Genomic DNA, 19,402 nt, shown 5'->3' with positions numbered 1-19,402 from the left:
ACCCAACAACCCCCACAATTAAAATGTGGATTATGGAAATGTCTGGGACCTTACATTTGGAAAAAATTAGACTTGTCTTAATTGACAAATCAGAACTATTTGCTAGAATATGGTCTCCATTTATTGATTTTCTGAAAGGGTAAATTGGTTCAGCACGGAAGCTCGACTGAAACTTGAGTCCAGGATCAGATGAATAATTACATTTTATAGTCTACGGACCTATCTCCAAAATTGTGTTATTGATAATCTCTTTTATTTTTTCTCCCTCCCTTCTCTCTATAACTCTATCTTTCAAAAAAAATCTATAAAAAATAAACAGAAGCTGTGTTAATATGTAACTGGTAACCAAATCGTGTCTTGGTTATGATATGTATATGCTTCTAATAAAAATATTTATTTTTTTAAAAAAAGTGACAAGAAATCTCTCAGCTCAATCTTAACTGACCAACCTCTTAATTTGATCCCGTTCATGGCTCCTCAGCCAAACGACATAAGAGATTAGTATACAAACTTAAAGCACACGGTATTGGGGGTTCAGTATTGATGTGGATAGAGAACTGGCTGGCAGACAGGAAGCAAAGAGTAGGAGTAAACGGGTCCTTTTCAGAATGGCAGGCAGTGACTAGTGGGGTACCGCAGGCTCAGTGCTGGGACCCCAGCTATTTACAATATATATTAATGATCTGGATGAGGGAATTGAATGCAACATCTCCAAATTTGCGGATGACATGAACCTGGGGGGCAGTGTTAGCTGTGAGGAGGATGCTAGGAGGCTGCAAGGTGATTTGGATAGGTTGGGTGAGTGGGCAAATGCATGGCAGATGCAGTATAATGTGGATAAATGTGAGGTTATCCACTTTGGTGGCAAAAACAGGAAAGTAGACTATTATCTGAATGGTGGCCGATTAGGAAAAGGGGAGATGCAACGAGACCTGGGTGTCATGGTACACCAGTCATTGAAAGTAGGAATGCAGGTGCAGCAGGCAGTGAAGAAAGCAAATGGTATGTTAGCATTCATAGCAAAAGGATTTGAGTATAAGAGCAGGGAGGTTCTACTGCAGTTGTACAGGGTCTTGGTGAGACCACACCTGGAGTATTGCGTACAGTTTTGGTCTCCTAATCTGAGGAAAGACATTCTTGCCATAGAGGGAGTACAGAGAAGGTTCACCAGACTGATTCCTGGGATGGCAGGACTTTCATATGAAGAAAGACTGGATAGACTCGGCTTGTACATGCTAGAATTCAGAAGATTGAGGGGGGATCTTATAGAAACTTACCAAATTATTAAGGGATTGGACAGGCTAGATGCAGGAAGATTGTTCCCGATGTTGGGGAAGTACAGAACTAGGGGTCACAGTTTAAGGATAAGAGGGAAGTCTTTTAGGACCGAGATGAGAAAATCATTTTTTACACAGAGAGTGGTGAATCTGTGGAATTCTCTGCCACAGAAGGTAGTTGAGGCCAGTTCATTGGCTATATTTAAGAGGGAGTTAGATGTGGCCCTTGTGGCTAAAGGGATCAGGGGGTATGGAGAGAAGGCATGGATGGGATACTGAGTTGGATGATCAGCCATGATCATATCGAATGGCAAGATTCAAGATTCAAGAAGTTTATTGCCATGTCAACAAGTTGATAGGAATGTGTCTTGGTTCGCTCTCAGACAGATACAATACAGTACAATACAACCACCACATACACCACAATAAATAATACAGACAATACCGTACGAAGGACAATATATACAGGAAGGACAGTACCCAGCAGCGTCATGTTAAGCGTAAGTGCAAGTGCAAAAGAAAGTGCAAAGTGATTAGTGCAAATTCAAATATCTGATGGCTTGGAGGTAGGTGCTGTCTCTGAAGTGAGATGTTTTACTTTTAATGCTTCTATATCTCCTTCCTGATGGGAGGAGATTAAAGAGGTAATGTGCCGGGTGAAAGTGGTCTGCTATGATTTTTTTGGCCTTTCTGGTGAGTCTTGTTGAGTAAAGTGATGTCACTGAGGGAAGTCTGCTGCAACCGATGATCTTAGAAGCTCGGCGCACTATTCTCTCCAGCCGAATCTTATCCTGCGAGGTTGTGTGACCATACCAGACAAGCATGGAGAATGTGAGTATGCTTTCTATGGTAGACCTATAGAAGTGGGTCATGGCTGGTCGACTGACCATGAATTTTGTGAGCTGCCGCAGGAAGTAGAGTCGCTGGTGGAACTTACTGATTATGAGACTGGTGTTGAGCTCCTATGATAGGGATTGATGTATGGTGGTCCCGAGGAACTTAAAGGAGGTGACCCTCTCAACCACCTCTCCATTGATGAAGAGAGGGAGGAGGGGGGTGGCCTTCTTTCTGAAATCAACAACCAGCTCCTTAGTTTTTGAGATGTTAAGTATGAGGTTGTTGTTCTCACACCAACTTACTAGCTCCTCTACTTCACTACGGTAAACGGTTTCGATGTTATTGGTAATAAGACCTGCCACAGATGTGTCATCTGCAAACTTAAATAACAAGACAGAGTCAGAGTGTGAACAGCAAAAATGTGTGTATACAGAGTACAGAAGAGGTGATAAAACACAACCCTGGGGGGCGCCGATGTTCAGGAACCTAGCCAGTGAGACATGGTTACCAATTTTTACCACCTGTTTTCTGTCACATAGAAAGCTATAGATCCATTTACATAGAGATGAGTTGACCCCCAGTTCCTGTAAAGTGTGTATCAACTTTACAGGAACGATGGTATTGAAAGCGGAGCTAAAATTCACAAAAAGAATGCGAGCATATGTGGATCTGGATTCCAGGTGTTGGAGGATGGAGTGCACACAGAGGGACACTGCATCATCTACACTTCTGTTGGCTCTGTAGGCGAATTGATAGGGATCAAGTGTAATGCTGGAAAGATGTTTGCATACCAGTCTCTCAAGAACCTTCATGATGACTGAAGTTAAGGCAACAGGCCTATAGTCGTTAAGAGTCTATAGGCCAGTGCAGGCTCGAAGGGCCGAATGGCCTACTCCTGCACCTATTTTCTATGTTTCTATGTTTCTATCAGCCCCACATCTAGCCTAGCCAGCCTTCTAAGAATTTGGTGTGTTAGACTCATCACAATGAATATATATACACACACACAATATATATATATATATATATATACACACATACATACATACACACACACACACATTCCCAAAAAACAAACAATAATAGTGCAATAATAATAATAATGTCTATTGTAGTTCAGAGCTTATTTGAGGTTGTAGTGTTTATTATCCTGGTGGCTGTAGGGAAGGAGCTGTTCCTGAACATGGACATTAGAGTTTTCAGGCTCCTGTACCTTCTTCCCGATGTCAGTGGTGAAATGAGTGTGGTCAGTGTGGTGCGGGTCATATGACAATAAAACACTCTTGACTCGAGTTACATAAAAGGCCTCGACCGAATCTACTATTCAAGATTGCTACCAGCGGTGTATCTACTGGAGGCACATTAAATGATTTACTAAATTGTTAAATTCCACAACTTGCACTTCCTGCTAGGTTGAGGGCAGTGAGGGCTTTGGCAGGTCCTTGACCAGTTTCAGTTTTGGAGCTGTTATGTGAAATGCCGCCCAAATGGAAAATAAGCAAATTGTGCACCTTTATTTGGCGTCTGCTGGTGACAGTTGTCTTCTGGTGGTAGCTTCTCCAATTTATGTCGGGCGGATGCAAAACATTCATCACACAACGACTGACAAGGGCAAATACTCAACATAACATGGTTTACAATTGGCACAATTTCACCAAGAAATGATTGAGCTCCATTTCTCCCTCATTGAGATGGTTTTGGATCACAGAGTACAGAAGGATACAACACTACACCACACAATTTCAAACAGTGATGCTGCTTTGCAGAATATATTTAGTATTTGCCTTGGAAAAGTGTAGGTGACCATGAGCAGAGAGTGAAGAGTGTCTACATGGCCCTCCTCCACCTAAACAAACATTCTAACCTTGAACAAGTTTTATCTTAACTCTCCTTCCTCCATGTCAAAATAGCTTTACTTTCTTTTCCCGGATTTTCTATTTGTTTTTGAAAAGTTGTTGTTCCATCTGTGAGGTCGCCGGGTTCCAACAAAAGGTTATCACTTAGCTCCATGTTCTTCTCTCCCCAGATGCTTCCTGATTGAGCGAGTGTTCCCAGCTTTGACTGTTTTCATTTCTAATGAATGGAAGCTGCCACTTCATTACTGCACAACATTGCTTTCTTAACGGTTATATTAATAAACTGAGTATTGTTCATTCCACACTCAAGCAGGAAACCAGGAGCTAATGTCTCCGGGTCCTTAATTATATTTACAAGAGCACGCTTGTTTTTTGTCTTTTTTCCATCACAAGGCGGATTCAAACATTAAAAACAAAATCACCCTTAAGAGACCAATTTTGTCTTATTTTGGTGCAATTTAAAGCAAGGTCAAACTAGCAGCCTCATTTTCTTAAGAGTTCATGGCCTCTAAACTAGAAATGCATAACAATTTGTGCTTCTACAAGAGTGTGAAGGAGCCTGATACAGAATGTCCTTAAACAAGGTCGCTGCTGTTGCTACTGGCAAACGTGTTGAAGTTTCGGTTTGGTCGCCAGCATTTTGCTCCTTGAGTTTTCGCCATCCTGCAGATTTTTCTCTCCCCTGTTGTTGCCTTAGCGCCTGAGTTTGGCTCTGACCAACCTTGCTGGAATCCGGGTAACTGTACTCCAGCACAGACTGCAAGTGCCAAACCTTGCTGGATGGAAATCCCATCAGAATGCTTCAGGAAATGAACAAGAAGGGCCATTTCAAGACATACCACTGTCAGGTTCAATTACATCCCAGATGGGATAAACATAAAACTCAAGGTCCACTGCCACAAGTCTGCGTGTCACAAGGAATAAAAAGGCAGAATCGTCCCATATGGGGCCTCGTCCTCACCTACAGCAAACACTGAAGCACCAACACATTTGTCCGTGTCAGCAGCGCTTCTGCCAGTGTTTTGATGCTATTAAAGTTCAGTTTATTTTAGTTTGGTTTAGGCCCTTCGGCCCACCGAATACGCACCGACCAGCGATCCCTGCGCATTAACACTATCCTACACACACTAGGGACAATTTACACTGATACCAAGCCAATTAACTTACATACCTGTACGTCTTTGGAATGTGAGAGGAAACCAAAAATCACGCAGTCACGGGGAGAACGTACAAACTCCGTACAGACAGCATCTGTACCCGGGTCTCTGACGCTATAAGAGCTGTAAAGCATCAACTCTACTGCTGCGCCACCGTGCCGCCCCTATTAAAGTCATTCCAAATTGTGTTATCTTCAACTGCCTGCAGGAAGGCCTGCATACGAAAGGTTGCTCTCTTTGTTCTCTTCACAGTTACTATTCAACTTTTACCGTCATTTTTAATTCCATTGCTTTGTGACGGCCATGTTTGTTTCTGCTGGGTCCAAACAATATCAGTTTAGTTCAGAGGCACAGCATGGAAATAGGCCCTTCGGCCCACAGAGCTCGGACCACACCAACCATCAATCATCCTTTCACACTAGTTCTATATTATCCTACTTTCTCATCCACAACCTACATACTGGGGCAATCTTTTAAAAAAAACAGAGGCCAATTAACCTACAAACCCACACGTCTTGGGGATGTGGGGGGAAAGCAGAGCACCCGGAGGAAACCTATGTGGTGACAGGGAGAACATACAAAATCCACAAAGACAGCACCCGAGGCCAGGATCGAACTCATGTCTCCGGCACTGTGTGGCAGTGGCTCTACCACCACTAATGCTGCCCCCTGATAGGTTGTTTCTGAGTGAACGCATCGTGGACAGGACCTCAAACAAGGTGTGGGTAATGGGCCCTTCATAGTATAGCAGATGCCCATTACCAGCCAGGAGTGCATGTACTTGCTGTCTGGCATCTCAGTAAATCTCCACAGCTGACAAATGAACTCAGCATGACCCAACTTAGCCCCTGCATGCTTTCAGCAATGCTGAACGACCTGAGCTCACAAAGCACAGTCATTATTTGCAATGTTCACAGGAGTCTTTAGTTTTTAATACCAATAATGAGGCTACGCTTCCTGGTGTAGGTTAATTTGCAAATAATGGAGTTGCGATGCATGCAGGGAGGGCTGCCCACTCCAGTGGAGCGCAAGGAGTTTTAAAAATGTACGTGGCTATGCATGCTGTTTTAACTGCTGGTTGGATAAAGCTTAACCAGTTCCAGACCCACCAGAGAGCAGCATCTAAGCCACAGGAGGCCATGGCTATTGACTGCAACCAGAACCCCCGACTTAGCAAGCAGAAGCAGGGGCACAATGAAGCCGGCAACACCACAGTGTGAAGCAAGCTAAAGAACCGCAGTGACAATAAGTCCTTTGTCTGGGGCACCTGGTTCGAGTTCAGTTCCAGAGCTCCGCTCCACACGGCCCAGTTCCACAATCCGTAGACAAGTGACCATGTAGACCCTGAATGGAGGACCCACCTAGGCACTAAAATAGGGAAACACCTGGTACACAAATTGATGCACACACGTTTTCAGCAGGGAAAAGGTAATTTAGCCTACATTCACAATCGTTACTTCACTATCCCAACTCAAGCACAAAGTCTACATTCACACCTCAATGTGGGAGTGAAGGGATTGTGAACTGAAGGTTAAGAGGGAAAGATAGATCAGCCGTGATTGAATGGCGCAGTAGACTTGATGGGCCAAATGGCCTAATTCTGCTCCTATCACCGATTAATTTATGAACTGTCGCCAATGGCAGCTAGCAGTTGAAGAATTAACTGCTCCCCTCTCTCAAGTTGACATCAAAGATCCTCCGGCATGATTTTAAGGCGAGAGGCAGTTTCCCCCCCCCCCCCCCCCACCGTGCTCTCACTAATTCAGTCCCATCATGAATACGTAGATGATTTGTTCATTATTTGACCGCTCTTTGTGAGGTTTTGTTGCCACAAGTCCCATATCAGAACTCAGTTAGTTGTAAAGCCTTTACGACACCTCGAGCTCCTGGAAAGCTCTATTGGAATAAAAGTTATTTCCTACCGACCCATTCTGGATATCAACTTCCACTAACTTTGGCTCCCTATATGAGCTCCCACACACTGTTGCTGAAAGACTTGGCAAGTCCTCATTCGAGCCAACCTCTGTTCACCAGCACTTGTATATTTCTATGACTGGACTAAACAAGCTCTTCCCAATCAAAGAAGAAATATAAAATATTTATTTTACTCGATGCGGTTTAAAATGAATGTATTTTGTAAGTGTGGACTCTGGATTTTGCAGATGTACTGTGGAAAGTACGGCTGATATGGCAGCTCCAAGAGAATCGAGGACAGCAACATAACAGCCCACCCCTCCTCAAGAAGGTGGCATCTATCGTCAAGGATCCCCCTCATCCAGGTCATGCCCCTCTCTCATTGCTACCATCAGGCAGGAGGTGCAGAAGCCTGAGATCCCATGCCTCCAGGTCCAGGAACAATTACTATCTCACAACCCGCACAACCTTGACAATGGAACGCCACTGTCCACAACTTGCATTATTATCATGACTTGTTTTTCTAATTTACGGTTTTGCACAAATGCAGGTGGCACAGCAGTAGAGTTGCTGCCTTTCGGTGCCAGACACCCGGGTTCGATCCTGACTACCGGTGCTGTCTATAGAGAGTATGTACATTCTCCCCATGGCTGCGTGGGGTTTTCCCTGGGTGCTCCCGTTTCCTCCCACACTCCAAGGATGTTCAGGTTTGTAGGTTGATTGGCTTCAATAAAAAACGATTGTAAATTGTCCTGAGAGTGTAGGAAAGTGCAAGTGTACAGGGATCGCTTGTCAGTGTGGACTCGGTGGGCCGAAGGGTCAGTTTCCACGCTGTATCTTGAAACTAAACTAAACACACTGCTTTCTTTTAGAAATGTTCTGTATAATTAATGTATAATTTGGTTTTGAACATTTGTCTGAGTCTATGTACCTATGATGCAGCTACAAGCAACATTTCTCACTGTACCTAAACCATACATGTACATATGACAATAGATAATGTCCATAACAGTGTAATGATCAGCGCAAAAATAATGTTAGGCCAATAATGTTCGGCTCAGACATGGTGGCCTGAAGGGCCTGTTCCTGTGCTGTATTTTTCTATGTTAATAAACTCAACTTGACTTGATGCCTTTCATTGGCTTTATAAAATGTGTTTGTCCTGCTCTCAGTACTGCACTCACATATGCTGGTTATAAAGTGTCAATAGTGGCTGAAGTGACAACATACGTCATAAGGAATAGGGGTAGAATTAGGCCTTTCAGCCCATCTACTCTGCCATTCAATCATGGCTGATCTATCTCTCCCTCCTAACACCATTCTCTTGTCTTCTCCCCATAATGTATTGATCAAGAATCTATCCATATCTGCCTTAAAAATATCCACTGACGGCCTCCACAGCCTTCCGTGGCAAAGAATTCCACAGATTCATCACCCTCTGACTAAAGACATTTCTCCTTGTCTCCTTCCTAAAAGGACGTCCTTTAATTCTGAACATGTTTACCTCTAAGTCAGAAGGCTCTGTGTTCAAGTCCCATTCCTGAAGCTCAAACACAAAAACACAGGCTGAGGGACTAATGCACTGTGGTAGATGCCAACCCACAGGAGGGATGTTAAGTACTCATCTGTTCTTACAGGTGGATACAAAAATATTCTATAGACTTAAATCGTGACCAATATGCAACCCGCAATGAGCTTCACAAGAAACAGAGATCTCTGCTCATCAGAATGTTGCGGTCTACATGAGTTTTCTCACATGTCATAAGTATTGCAATGATTGTAACACACCTTCTGGAAACCTGAATGATGAACATATAACGCAAATAATCATTTCTTTGTTCTTAGGAACAACATAATCGCGATGACATGGGGCTGCAGGTCATAGAGCCATGTTGGAACGAATGTACACTACAATACATTAGCAGCAGATGTAAACACAATAAACCGGTGGACATAAGTATTACAAAAGAGATTGTCTCCCTGATTTTACAGGAACTTTGGGGCAGCAGGGTAATGCAGCGGTAGATTTGCTGTTTTCCAGCACTAGAGACCCGGGTTTGATCCTGAAGGGGCTGTCCCACAGCGGCGACCTAATTCGCGAGTTTAGAAGAGTTTGCCCTCGACTCATACTCGCTGCATGGTCTACACGAACTCCTAGGAGGTCTTTGTAACTCTCCTTCATGCTCGAAAGTAGTCCCTGCGTACTCGAGGCCTCAGCTAGGTCGCGGCGTTTTTTTCAACATGCTGAAAAATGCCCGCTAGTAAAGAAAGGTCGTCATGGAAAAAATCTATATTTTTTACTCGTAGGTTTAGTCGAGGTAGGTCGTAGTTGGTCGTAATGCTCTCATAGGTAATCGAAGGTGGTCATAGGTAATCGAAGGTAGTCGAAGGTCTTGAAGGTCGAAGACAGTCGCTGAAAAGTCGCGTTAGTGAGCCAGGCCCTTGACCTTAGTTGTTGTCTGTACTGAGTGTGTAGGTTTTCCCCGGGTGCTGCAGTTTCCTCCCACACTCCAAAGCCACACAGGTTTGTAGGTCAATTGGCTTCGGTAAAGATTGTAAATTGTCCCTAGTGTGTAGGATAGTGCTAGTGTACGGGGATCACTAGTCGGTGCAGACCCGGTGGGCTGAACGACCTATGTCTGCGTTGTATCTCTAAACTAAACTAATAATAATTGAGGCAATGAGATCATCAGAGGACCAACGCTGTAGCAAAGCTAGTATTTATCTTTACATTTTTATTCTGCAGCATTGTGATTATGAAAATGTTGCAGCTACACTGCAGGATACAAATAGACTCAACATTCAGACACTGGCCTTGCGTAATTTTGTGTAGACCAGTTACTCTAAGTTGTTACTCCCAGATACTTCCTGAGTTTAATCAAGACTTTCCCACAGCACAAGTCATACCGGCTAAGCCAGGCCACATGTTTCCTGTATTGCACACTGAATTGAATGTTGGAATTAAAGAGGTCATTATGCATACACTTGTTCATCTTCTTGATTCATAAGTGAACTATTTTAGACTTATTCTCTTACAGACAGACAATGCATTTATTTTTCTTTGACTTGCTTTGATTTGATTTTGGTTGCAAAGGAACGGAAATATTTGTAGATGAAAATGTCAAATATTGCACAGCTGTTGTTGCAACCCACATTCATGTACTTGAGTGACTAATGACAGTTGAGAGGAGAGAGCTGAGGTGGGTGAGAGGGGCATCGGGATTGAAAGTACATGGTCAGCGGACATTTGGGGAAATACACACGAAAGAAACCACAGTAAGGAAACAAAAACTTCCAATGACAAAAGTGGAATGAAGCAACTCTTTGGCAGCAACAAAGAGTGTAAATCCTCTGCGCAAAATGGGTGGCAGTTTCATTTTGTGCAATCTACCAAAATAATAAAAACAGAATGGTCTTCGTCCAACAAATAAGTAAAACAATTCACTACTTAACAATTCGTTTCTTAATTTATCCAACTATTTAACTACATAACATACAAGTGCATGTTAAGAACAAACATTGTAAGTAAATAAGTTAGCAGAAATCACTGGGTTAAAGGATGGGGCCAATATATCCTCTGTTGAGACCTTAGTTTTGTATTTGTCATACAATTCATATTTTCTTATCACATAGTTGGCGGACATTTGGCCCAAATGAATCAAGGCCACCTCTCAGACCAATCCTATAAATCTCATTTTCCCAATTATTTTCTGGAACCAATCCTCTCTCCAATGTCCATTAGTCCATCAATTCTACCCCAATTTTCTTAGCAGATAATGGAGGTAAAAAATGTTAGCAGTAACTAATTAACTTATTAACTAGCACATCTTTGGGATGTAGAAGGAAACTGGAGCACACATGGAAGACCCAGCCAGGGAGTACATGCAGGCATCCCAAAAAGAGCACTGGGGGTTTGGATCAGACCTGGGTCACCAGCAGTAGCATTACCTGCTGCACCAGAGTGCTGCCCCAAAGCCCAACTAGCAATGAGTGTACATTAAAGCATCATTTTAACTTAAAGTTACAGGAAAGAATTGCCATACCCACAACGCAGTTAGGGCCATACGCTTTCTCGTCTGCACACTCCTCACAAGCCATTCCTTTGTACTTGGGCTGCAGCAAAAGACAATCAGATAAAATTAGGTCGAAGGAAAAAAATCATCACGAATTGCCAGAAATATTATTTTATACAGGCTCTCCCAGGTTCTGCTTTTACAGGCGTCCATGAAATGATATTGTTTGCGAGTTGGAAAAAGACAAAAAATTACTCAATATGGTAACCATGCCTCTATGGTTTATAATGAATGGCAACAAAGGCACATGAGGCTCAAACTGAAGAAAATGAGGAATGGGAGATACGAGGTCTCCTGTTGTACATATGGCAGACATTGAAATGTAATAATAATATGATAGTTCGCTGTATGTCAGGGTGTCTGTAAATTGGACATCCATAACCCAGGGACTGGAGTTATGAACTTTGTTTGGAGCTTTGATATTTACATTGCATATGAGCAACATGTGTTATAGTCTGAAGCGACAGAAATGTCCACACACGTAGCTGTATTATTGAGTGAGCTGTACTTATATTGACAATTTAAGAAAGCCTGTAAATGTTATACAGTCAGAACCTTTTCCCCCAGGGTGGATATCTTAAAGACTAGAGGGCATAGCTTTAAGGCGAGAGGGCCAATGTTTAAAGGAGATGTGTGGGGCAAGCCTTTTTTTTTTTAAAGAGGGGATAGTTTTAAGGTGTGAGTGGTGGGTACCTGGAACACCCTTCCAGGTGTGGTGGTGGTGGTGGTCGCAGGTATGATAGTGACAGTTAAGAGACTTTGGGATAGGCACGTGAATATGAATGGGTTGCACTTGAACCCGAGGGGGACCAATATCCTGGCGGGGAGATTTGCAAAGGCTACTGCGGAGACTTTAAACTAGAACGGTTGGGGGGAGGGACTCAAATAGAGAAAGCTAGTAGACAGTGTGTGAGGCAGGAGGCAGAGAAGGGAAGCACTCAGACCCAACATGTAGGGGGGAAAGAAGAAAACAATAATAAACAGAGAATAAGAGGGGGTGGGTTTCTTAAATGTGTATATTTTAATGCTAGGAGCATTATAAGAAAGGTGGATGAGCTTAGAGCCTGGATTGACACCTGGAAGTATGATGTTGTGGCGATCAGTGAAACATGGTTGCAGGAGGGCTGTGATTGGAAACTAAATATTCCAGGATTTCGTTGCTTCAGGTGTGATAGAATTGGAGGGGCAAGAGGTGGAGGTGTTGCATTGCTTGTCAGGGAAGATATTACAGCAGTGCTTTGGCAGGATAGATTAGAGGGCTCGTCTCAGGAGGCTATTTGGGTGGAACTGAGAAATGGGAAAGGTGTAGCAACACTTATAGGAGTGTACTAGCCTAAGTGGGACCCGTTGGGTCCTATGTTCACATGGGAGGGCTGGTCCCTCGACGCAATATTCCACCTCTCCACCAATTCCAATATTGGTGGCCAGTGGGGGGGGGCTTTCTGGAGCGCTGGTATGGGTGTTGTTGGCTGCAGGGACTGGTCTCCAGAGAACTAGTATGGACTGTGGGGCAAATGGATTCTTGGGGTGGCAGCTCAGTCCCTCAAGCCTGATGTGCTGGCAGCTCACTCACGGCTGGTGGGCTGGCAGTTGACTCACGGCTATTCCTAGAAATTCCATTTCAAGCAGAGTGCAAGGCCACCAAATTCAAATTCATTTTCCTACCATTTCAAGCAGGGTGCAAGGCCACAAACTCAAGTGCAGTTTCTTACCTCTTCGAGCAGGGTGAAAGGCCACAAAATACAAGTGCAGTTTTATACCACTTCAAGCAGGGTGCAAGGCCACCAAATTCAGGTTCAATTTCCTACAACTTCAAGCAGGGTGCAAGGCCACCGAATTCAAGTGCAGTTTCCAACCACTTCAAGCAGGGTGCAAGGCCACCAAATTCAAGTGCAGTTTCATACCATTTCAAGGAGTGTGCAAGGCTACCAAATTCAAATGCAGTTTCATACCATTTCATGCAGGGTGCAATGACACCACATTCAAATGCAGTTTCATACCATTTCATGCAGGGTGCAAGGCCACCACATTCAAATGTAGTTTCATACTATTTCAAGCAGGGTGAAACCACCATAAAACCACACAAAACACCACTCACAGTTCAGTAGACATTCCGTGTGTTCAGTTGATTCACTGCTCAGACAGAGTCGTGACCTCTCCCTCCCCATCATGCAGAGACTGAGCCACACCCACACTTCCGGGTTTTATAATCCCTCCCCCTCCCACCGGTAAAGGTGTGGCCTTCTTGGCGTGCTTGACAGGAGAGAGATTCTCAACATTTTTTTAAACACCAATAACACTTTTGTTTTTCATTGATGGGAAGAATCCTCTGCACCTGATGAGCGGAGGGGGACTGAGTAAGATGGCCAAAAATCACAGCCGTAAGTGGTAGCGTTTTATCTAAAATCAATATAGTGCAAACAGGAAGTTGTCAAGTTTAGACAAACAACCATTTGCAGGCAGCGCCTTTTCACTTCAACCCAAACCCCCCAAACAACCATTTGCAGGCAGTGCCTTTTCACTTCAACCCAAACCCCCCAAACAACTGTTTGCAGGCAGTGCCTTTTTTACTTCAACAACCATATTTTCATTTTCAAACCACATTAAGGGCACTCACAGTTGAGTAGACATGTGTTCAGTGTTATTCAGAGCTCAGAGAGACGTGACCCTCTGGCTTCCTCCATCTTGCAGAGACTGAGTGAGGCACACCACTTCCTGGTTTTATAGTCCCTCCCCCTCCCTCCAGCAGGGGCAGCAGAGAGAATGGCAAATTTTAAAAAAAACATTAATATCTCTCTGATTTTTCATCGATGGGAAAGATCCTCAGGTCCAGGAAGGCGGAGGGGGGCTCTGAGCGAGGTGGCCAAAAATAACGGCCGTAGGTTGCGACGTTCTCTCGGAAATCACAGCACAGTGAGCCAAAAGCGGTCAAGATCAGACTTTTAGTAATACATAGATTATAGACCGCCTAATGGGGAGCGAGAATTGGAAGAGCAAATATGTAAGGGGATCGCAGATATTAGTAGTAAGCACAAGGTAGTGATTGTGGGAGATTTCAATTTTCCACACAGAGACTGGGAAACACATTCTGTAAATGGGCTGGATGGTTTGGAGTTTGTAAAATGCGCAGGATAATTTTTTGCAGCAATACATAGAGGTACCTACTAGAGATGGGGCAGTGCTGGACCTCCTGTTAGGAAATGAGACAGGTCAGGTGGCGGAGGTATGTGTTGGGGAACACTTCGGGTCCAGTGATCACAATACCATTAGTTTCAATATAATTATGGAGAGGGTCAGATCTGGACCTAGTGTTGAGATTTTTGATTGGAGAAAGGCTAACTTTGAGGAGATGCGAAAGGATTTAAAAGGAGTGAATTGGGACATTTTGTTTTATGGGAAGGATGTGGAGGAGAAATGGAAGACATTTAAAGGTGAAATTTTAAGAGTACAGAATCTTTATGTCCCTGTTCGGTTGAAAGGAAATAGTAAAAATTGGAAAGAGCCATGGTTTTCAAGGGAAATTGGACACTTGGTTCGGAAAAAGAGAGAAATCTACAATAATTATAGGCAGCATGGAGTAAATTAGGTGCTTGAGGAGTATAAAGAATGTAAAAAGAATCTTAAGAAAGAAATTAGATAAGCTGAAAGAAAATATGAGGTTGCGTTGGCAGGTAAGGTGAAAGTAAATCAAAAGGGTTTCTACAGCTATATTAATAGCAAAAGGATAACGAGGGATAAAATTGGTCCATTAGAGAGTCAGAGTGGACAGCTATTTGCAGAGCCAAAAGAGATGGGGAAGATATTGAACAATTTATTTTCTTCGGTATTCACCAAGTAGAAGGATATTGAATTATGTGAGGTAAGGGAAACAAGTAGAGTAGCTATGGAAACTATGAGATTCAAAGAAGAGGAAGTACTGACACTTTTGAGAAATATAAAAGTGGATAAGTCTCCAGGTCCTGACAGGATATTCCCTAGGACATTGAGGGAAGTTAGTGTAGAAATAGCAGGGGCTATGACAGAAATATTTCAAATGTCATTAGAAACGGGAATAGTGCCGGAGGATTGGCGTACTGCGCATGTTGTTCCATTGTTTAAAAAGGGTTCTAAGAGTAAACCTAGCAATTATAGACCTGTTAGTTTGGCGTCAGTGGTGGGCAAACTAATGGAAAGGATACTTAGAGATAATATATATAAGCATCTGGATAAACAGGGTCTGATTAGGAACAGTCAACATGGATTTGTGCCTGGAAGGTCATGTTTGACTAATCTTCTTGAATTTTACTTGGGAAATTGATGAGGGTAAAGCAGTGGATGTTGTCTATATGGACTTCAGTAAGGCCTTTGATAAGGTTCCTCATGGGAGGTTGGTTAAGAAGGTTCAATTGTTGGGTATTAATGATGGAGTAGCAAGATGGATTCAACAGTGGCTGAATGGGAGATGCCAGAGAGTAATGGTGGATGGCTGTTTGTCACGTTGGAGGTCGGTGACTAGTGGGGTGCCACAGGGATCTGTGTTGGGTCCACTGTTGTTTGTCATGTACATCATTGATCTGGATGATGGTGTGGTGAATTGGATTAATAAGTATGCAGATGATACTAAGATAGGTGGTGTTGTGGATAATGAAGTAGATTTTCAAAGTCTACAGAGAGATTTAGGCCATTTGGAAGAGTGGGCTGAAAGACGGCAGATGGAGTTTAATGCTGATAAGTGTGAGGTGCTACATCTTGGCAGGACAAATCAAAATAGGACATACATGGTAAATCCTGGTGGCGGCGCGACTCGTTGCAGCGGCTCCTACAGCCTGTCTGTCTTTTTTTATTTTTTGTCTAGTTAAATGTAGTGTTTGGTGTTTTTTTTAAATACTGGTTTTTAAATGTGTATATGTGGGGGGCGGGGGGGGGGGGGGGTGGGGGAAACCGTTTTAAATCTCTTCCCTGTTCGGGAGACCCGACCTTTTCCCTGTCGGGTCTCCGTTGTCGTTGGGGCCTAGCACCGTGGAGCGGCCTCCAACCTGAACGACCCGGGGGCTCGGGAGACTGCGCTGCGGACTACTCACCATCGTGGGGCTGGCCGGCCTCGGAACGTGGGGAGCGGTGGTGACTCGCTGCTGCGACTCGACTCCTGGGGCTCGGAGGCTCCAGCAACGCAGCCGCAGGTCCGGTGGACTGGGACATCGGGAGCTCGCGGGTCCGGGGGGAGAGAGAGACCGCTTCCCGGAGCTCCCGCAACGCGACTTCTCCAGCCCGTGTCGCGGGGTTTGGAACGACCCGGAGCGGGGTCATACATCACCCGGCACGGCTTCATGGCCGTGGGACATTACAGCGCCCGCCGGGGGCTCCAACTTTGTGACTTTTAGACCGGGAGCGGGGCCGTAAATCGCCCGGCACGGCCTAAAATGGCCGTGGGACTTATCATCGCCCGCCTGGGGCTTGGACATCGGGAGAGCAGGGGAGAGAAAAGACTTTTGCCTTCCATCACAGTGGGTTCACTGTGATGGATGTTTGTGTGAACTTAATTGTGTGTATGTCTGTAGGACATTGTTTTTGTTTGTATGGCTGTGGAACAAAATTTCGTTTGAGTCTCACTGGGGCTCAAATGACAATAAATGTGTATATTGTATAAATGGTAGTGAGTTGAGGAATGCAGTTGAACAGAGGGATCTAGGAATAACTGCACAGTTCCCTGAAGGTGGAATCTCATGTAGATAGGGTGGTAAAGAAAGCTTTTGGTGTGCTGGCATTTATAAATCAGAGCATTGAGTATAGAAGTTGGGATGTAATGTTAAAATTGTACAAGGCATTGGTGAGGCCAATTCTGGAGTATGGTGTACAATTTTGGTCGCCTAATTATAGGAAGGATGTCAACAAAATAGAGAGAGTACAGAGGAGATTTACTAGAATGTTGCCTGGGTTTCAGCAACTAAGTTACAGAGAAAGGTTGAACAAGTTAGGTCTTTATTCTTTGGAGCGCAGAAGGTTAAGGGGGGACTTGATAGAGGTCTTTAAAATGATGAGAGGGATAGACAGAGTTGACGTGGATAAGCTTTTCCCACTGAGAGTAGGGTGGTGGCGCTGTGAAACGGCTGCGGCTCGCCTGCAGTCTGTCTGTTTTTACTTTTTTTGTGTTGCTTTTTTTGTCTAGTTCAGTTAAACTTTTGGTTATTATGTGGTGTTATGTGTATGGGGGGGGGGGGGGGGTTGAAACAGGGCTTTCTGTCTCTCCCTTCGGGGGAATGCGACTTTTTTGTCGTATCCCCCTTCTCTTCCCCCGCCTGAGCTGAGGCCTAATGGCAGAGCTGGCGGCCTCCAACCTGCGACCGACCTCGAGGCTCCGGAGGTAGAGCCAGCCAGGACTCACCAACGCGAGGCTGGCCGTCTTCGAGCTGCGGCGACGTTCGGGCAGCGGCACGACTCGGCGCTCCGGTGAGGGCGGACGGCGCGGGGCTGAGACACTCCTGTGTGGGCGGCCCGGCTACCGGCTGGAAGGCGCTCCCGTGTGGGCTGCCCGGCTCTCGGCTGGAATGCGCTCCCGTGTGGGCGGCCCGGTGCGGGGCTGAGACGCTCTCGTGTGGGCGGCCCGGTGCGAGGCGGAGACGGTGCTCCGGTGGCTGAGGCGGCGGCGACCTGAATCCGGGGCCGGCCGCGGGCCAATGGACGACATCGTCGGGAGCTCGCAGGTCACAGGCTGGTGCCTGTTTTCCGGAGCTCCCGTGGCAACAGCTGCGTCCGCTGGACTGGAGGGCGGCAGCTTCGACCACCCCCGGGCCGCGGAGCTTGAACCGCAGGACTGACTTACCATCGCCCGGTGGGGCATCGCCTCAGCGCAGAGGGAGAAGAGGAGGGAAGAGACAGTAACTCTAAGACTTTTGCCTCCATCACATTGAGGAGGTGCTTGGTGAACTCACTGTGGTGGATGTTAATTTGTGTTTATTGTGTGTTGTTATTATTACATGTATGGCTGCAGGCAACAACATTTCGTTCAGACCGAAAGGTCTGAATGACAAATAAAGGATTCAATTCAAGATTCAAACAAGAGGACATGACTTGAGAATTAAGGGACAGAAGTTTAGGGGTAACATGAGGGGGAACTTCTTTACTCAGAGAGTGGTAGCTGTGTGGAATGAGCTTCCAGTGGAAGTGGTGGAGGCAGGTTCGATTTTATCATTTAAAAATAAATTGGATAGGTATATGGACGGGAAAGGAATGGAGGGTTGTGGTCTGAGTGCAGGTAGATGGGACTAGGGGAGAATAAGTGTTCGGCACGGACTAGAAGGGCCGAGATGGCCTGTTTCCATGCTGTAATTGTTATATGGTTATATGGTTATATGGAATATGCAGGGTAAGCTGGGGTATGGATCATGTACAGGCAGAGGATATTAATTTAACTCAGCAACATGTTCAGCACGGACATTGTGGGTGGAAGGGCCTGTTCCTGAGCAGGACTGTTCTGGGTTCCATGTAATGATGTGCAGCAATACCCTGCAACACTATGAAGACTGCTGATTGAATTGTACATGAATAAACCAATAACAGGTAACAGAGCCAACTGATTAGTTTAAACAATCTGTTGTGTAAAGTGAAAAGACATTGATCAGCGACCAAAACAAAATTACCTCACAGAAAAAAAGTCAACGTCTTCTAAAGTGTAAGGACAGGTCAGGTGTAGAATTTGTCATATTTATTAAATGAATGATGAATTTTAGAAGCCAGTGTGCTTGTTGCTACGTTCCAGGTTTGGCACAGCGAGAGCACTAACTTCTGGCCTGGTGCAACACAATGTTCAACGGATAGCAATCAAATGAATATGCTTTTAATTATAGACTTACATCACAAACACATCTTCCGTTCCCTGTTATTCCATCTGAACATGGGCCATGACCATTGCAAGGATTTACAAATCCACCAGGGCATTCTAGAATAGGCAAAATTATTGTTAAATTGATGCTAGTGCAGCTTTTAGTTTTTGGACCCAAAATACATTATGCAGTAACTTTAATCATATATTTTACATACACAGATTATATAATGGTGCAACATTTATTTATTTTTAATTTGCTGGTAATATATTTATCAGAATGACAGCAGGCGATATATTGCGAGCCTTTTCTGCAAAGTACCTCTTAAACTTAATAACATTATTTAATTATCACATTTACATAGCCAAGGATTCAACTGGTTGAATATTTCCCTCTTCCGTACCCTTCTTCATGTTCCGCATTAGAATCATGGATTCCAGCCTCTGTCCTACAATTAAGTAAAAGGGTTCACGGTCTGCTTTTGAACGG

General features: G+C 44.5%; 1 protein-coding gene across 2 annotated transcripts in view; it reads right to left on the bottom strand.

Moving 5' to 3' along the window:
- Positions 1 to 19,402, bottom strand: part of stab1 (stabilin 1) — a 245,543-nt gene that overhangs the window by 209,725 nt on the left and 16,416 nt on the right. For both annotated transcript variants that reach the window (XM_033037289.1, XM_033037290.1), the window contains exons 4-5: positions 18,944 to 19,029; positions 11,085 to 11,154 (exon numbers count right to left, since the gene is read on the bottom strand). In XM_033037289.1, coding sequence (XP_032893180.1) covers positions 11,085 to 11,154; positions 18,944 to 19,029 — 156 coding nt within the window. The remainder of the gene's footprint in view (positions 1 to 11,084; positions 11,155 to 18,943; positions 19,030 to 19,402) is intronic.

The sequence above is a fragment of the Amblyraja radiata genome, chromosome 18, assembly GCF_010909765.2.
Source record: "Amblyraja radiata isolate CabotCenter1 chromosome 18, sAmbRad1.1.pri, whole genome shotgun sequence".
NCBI lineage: Eukaryota > Metazoa > Chordata > Chondrichthyes > Rajiformes > Rajidae > Amblyraja > Amblyraja radiata.
Note: the sequence above shows the minus strand (reverse complement) of the source record. Positions and strands in the feature narration are given on the sequence as shown.